Source organism: Arctopsyche grandis, chromosome 5 (assembly GCF_051622035.1).
Source record: "Arctopsyche grandis isolate Sample6627 chromosome 5, ASM5162203v2, whole genome shotgun sequence".
NCBI lineage: Eukaryota > Metazoa > Arthropoda > Insecta > Trichoptera > Hydropsychidae > Arctopsyche > Arctopsyche grandis.
The window spans coordinates 18,582,621-18,586,342 of NC_135359.1; the positions used below are offsets into that span (position 1 = coordinate 18,582,621).

The 3,722-nt window shown below is 32.5% G+C and overlaps 1 protein-coding gene across 1 annotated transcript; it reads right to left on the reverse strand.

The window, feature by feature from the left end:
- Nucleotides 1-1,510: 1,510 nt before the first annotated feature.
- Nucleotides 1,511-3,353, reverse strand: LOC143911849 (uncharacterized). The gene is made up of 3 exons (XM_077430914.1): nucleotides 2,731-3,353; nucleotides 2,407-2,521; nucleotides 1,511-2,326 (listed from the first exon to the last, which is right to left on the reverse strand). Exons 1-3 carry the CDS (start codon nucleotides 3,153-3,155, stop codon nucleotides 1,997-1,999), a joined length of 870 nt encoding a protein of 289 aa, XP_077287040.1. The 5' UTR covers nucleotides 3,156-3,353; the 3' UTR covers nucleotides 1,511-1,996.
- Between the last annotated feature and the right edge of the window lie 369 nt (nucleotides 3,354-3,722).

Genomic DNA, 3,722 nt, shown 5'->3' on the forward strand with positions numbered 1-3,722 from the left:
ATTAATTAAAATTAGTTTGATACTTCATAAAAACCTATTAATTTTACAGCAAAATCAAACTTTATGAATTTATGTTTAAATATGTATAATATTATTCGAGTATATCATATATTCATATGTACATATGTATGTACGTATGTATGCAGGGTCGCCGAGAGGAATCCTGGGTCCTGGGAAAAAATTAGTTCCAGGCCCTATGACAAACTAAATAAATATATTTTTATATATATTTCGCATATTGATATATTTTTAATATGCGAAAAAGCTATAAAACTATTAGAACAATATGTTGGTTGTTATTTTTTTAAATAATTGAATAAGGAAGTATGATATAACAGGTACGATTTCACATGGAAACAAAGAATGCGTGGATCTAAAAATAATAAACATTTAGCATTAAATAAATACATGTATTTTTATGTAGAATAATATAAAATATCAATATCGGTCAGTCGGATGTCCCAACACGGAGCCCACGAGTAGTCCCGCGCCTGGAACTTTACCCCAGCTCTCCCCCTCCCCCCCCCACCTCTCTCGTCGAATATAAATAAATATTGATTTTTTTAATCATCACAAGTATAGAAAATCAATAAAACTATCAATCTGAATGTACATAATCTGTATATATGTACATGCATTTTATACATACATTTTTGTACTCATTCAAATATAAATTCAAAAGTCACTTTACAACCTATTTTTGATACAATTTATGAATGAAATTTAATAAAATAAATATATTTAGTTCAGAATAACAGTGTATTACATAATATTTATTTTAAACTATATGCGAAAAATTATATTAATATTTTCTCTCGAGGTTCTCGTTAATATCTTTAAATGATCGTTTTTGTTCAAACTTAGTCATCAGTGCATAAATTTTTAGATCTGATGGCGCAGTTCAAATGTTATAAAATCTCCAAAATAATCTGTGCATATCGATAGAAGGATTAGTTGGCAGAAACAAGATCAAGAATGTGATGCATTTTGCATTCATGCACAGTTCCGCGATTAAATAAAACTCCAACGTTATATTCATCACCGTGATCTCAGCATAGCACTCCCACTTAGACTTTAGCGATATTTACTTCTGTATGGGGCGGCAGAAGCATGGGCCCAGACAGACGATACGTGTAAAAAGCTACAGCACTTTGAGATGTGAATGTACAGAAGGATGCTGAAAATCTCATGGATGGCAGGTAGAACCAATGCCGAGGTGCTGGCCCTGATTGGATAACATGTCGAAGTGCTCAACAATGTGATGAGGCACAAATTAAAGTATCTTGAACGTGTGATGTGGAACCAGAAATCTCCTGGGCCTAGTAATCCAGAGAAAGATCATAGGCCAACACAGGCAGGGCCAGCGGAAGACATCACAGTTGAAGAATCTTCGCCAATAGTACGGCCTCGGCACCCGAGCACTACTTGGAACAGTCGTCGAAAAACCAAGGATGGGAATTCTATTTGCCAACGTTCTAGGAGGGAATGGTATGTGAAGAAGAAGAAAGCTATCATAAAAATTTGCCTTATATTTTCCAATATGTACATTCGTAAATTGTTTTTATCCTATGTATGTACTTACAAAAATATAAATTACTAGTGGTTTTACCCGGCTTCGCTCGGTATTCGTAATATAAACCGCTTAAACGTGGCTAATCTAATAGTTAACATTTTATTAAATTTATTTGAATATGTCACGGTTTCTACCACACAAACCTTACATAGTTACATAAATTAAACCTTACAAAGTCTCTTTCGAAATTATATATTAGATGTAAATGTTTTCAAATACATGTACAAAATAATACAAAACTGTTTTTTTACCACTAAATGTTACAAAATAGTATCAAATTTTAGAAAAAATAAAAACTGCAGAAGAAGTATGCGAAAAATTATTTAATAGCGAACAGAAGTTTTCATAATTCTTACAGAACTGAAAATTAATGAAAACAAATCAAAATCATCAACATTAAAATACAATAATAGTATCACAATTTCATAAAGCTAGCATCTTGAAAGATAGCATTAAAGCTTTCTTCTTTTGCGCCGCTGAATACGTCCCCACATCTCCTGAAATTTTAGCGAGACGTCTCATCTTAGCATCATAACGAAGCTTGACTTGCACTCCCAGGCACATGTTTTTATGACGAGTATCAGTTGAGTTATGTTCCCAAGCTCGGCGAAGCAGAGTTTTAGGAAATTTGTTATAACCTAGTTGTGATAATGCCAACGCCAAGAAAAGCCATCCACGAGCTACACCGCCATCATCTTCACAAAGTCTAGCCAAACGAATTTGTTGTATGGACGTTTGAAAAGCCATTGAAGCCTAAAAAACAGCAAAAAGTCAAAAACATCATTTTGAAATTACACCCACACAATACAAATTTGAATATAAAAAATACTTACAAACTTCTGAGAATAATCTCCAAGAGCAGAAAAACCACCTCCCAATGTGGAGAGCCAAGCAGCAGCACATTCTCTTTCTAATCTTATATGACAATCTCTCCATAACCTCCAACCCCTAAAATATCATATTAAATTTAATAAAACAGCATAAATATGTATGTATATTCAATATTATGAACTAAAACATTATTGCATCAGTGACAAATATAAATTTAAATTACCCACATAGCTAAATGTCGCCTAATTTCATTAACATAAATGTGATAAAATATTATAACACTTTATTATGAATATATATATATATATATTTCCAAGATAACTCACCACGCATAATCAATCACATACGAATCAATTAAATTGGCGTTTATAGGAATGGCAATATATTCATGACCGTCTTCAGGAACTTCATTATCGAGTAACTTATAATACTGTAGTTTATTTTTACAACCGCGGTATATACATTTCCTGTAATTACTTGATGATCCAATTTTGTCTATAAACGGTTTTATAGTCAATATATGGACGTTGAAAACATTAATATTGCTTAACATAGAGTCGGCTGCTTCTGAATTTGCAGCAGAATTGAAATTCACCGCTGATTGCGGGAGATTTAAAGTATTTAATGTCGATTGATCTGGATTCCACAAAGTAAAGTCTGACTTTGATAAACAGTAGATTGATCGAATGTCATCATTGACAAAAATACAGAAAAGGATTTTAACTTTATCCATCTTTCCAGAAACTTCCATAGTTCAATTAGAGGTTACGATCGGGAAGATTAACAAATAAAATATTTTAATAACTTAAGAACTGTTCAACTATAGTTATACGATGAAATTCATTCCATTTTAAGACTTCGAATCACACGAGAAACCACACACAACCATGTGACATTCGAACTGTCAAATTGGCCGGTGGCAGCCATGGAATGAAATACTTTCCAGCCTGTAGCATGTTCACAAAAATATAAATTTATTGCATTTAATTTTTTTTAGATCAATTCAATTATGAACTTGATAAGCGTATACTAAAGTTTTTTAAATTTTTATGTAGTATTTGATATTAATTTTAGTTATACTAAATTATTCTTGAAGTTATAAATTTAAAGGCTAATGCTTTAAACTCGGATTCCGGCATATGCAGAAAAGCTAATTTATTGAGAAATCTTTAGGGCTATAGCACGACTTGTACCATATGAAACTAGGTCGATGATATCACCTATTTCCCTCATCGAACTTAATCTGTACAAATAACAGCATCGCGTCCTGTTCTCGTATACGAAAGTCAACCGTGGCCGAAATACTTCGTCCAGCTTA

Coding starts and splice junctions, on each gene's coding strand:
- LOC143911849 (XM_077430914.1), bottom strand. CDS start 3,155: ATGGAAGTTTCTGGAAAGATGGATAAAGTTAAAATCCTTTTCTGTATT. Junction 2,522..2,730: donor TATGTGATTGATTATGCGTG/GTGAGTTATCTT, acceptor ATGATATTTTAG/GGGTTGGAGGTTATGGAGAG. Junction 2,327..2,406: donor GAGATTATTCTCAGAAGTTT/GTAAGTATTTTT, acceptor GCTGTTTTTTAG/GCTTCAATGGCTTTTCAAAC.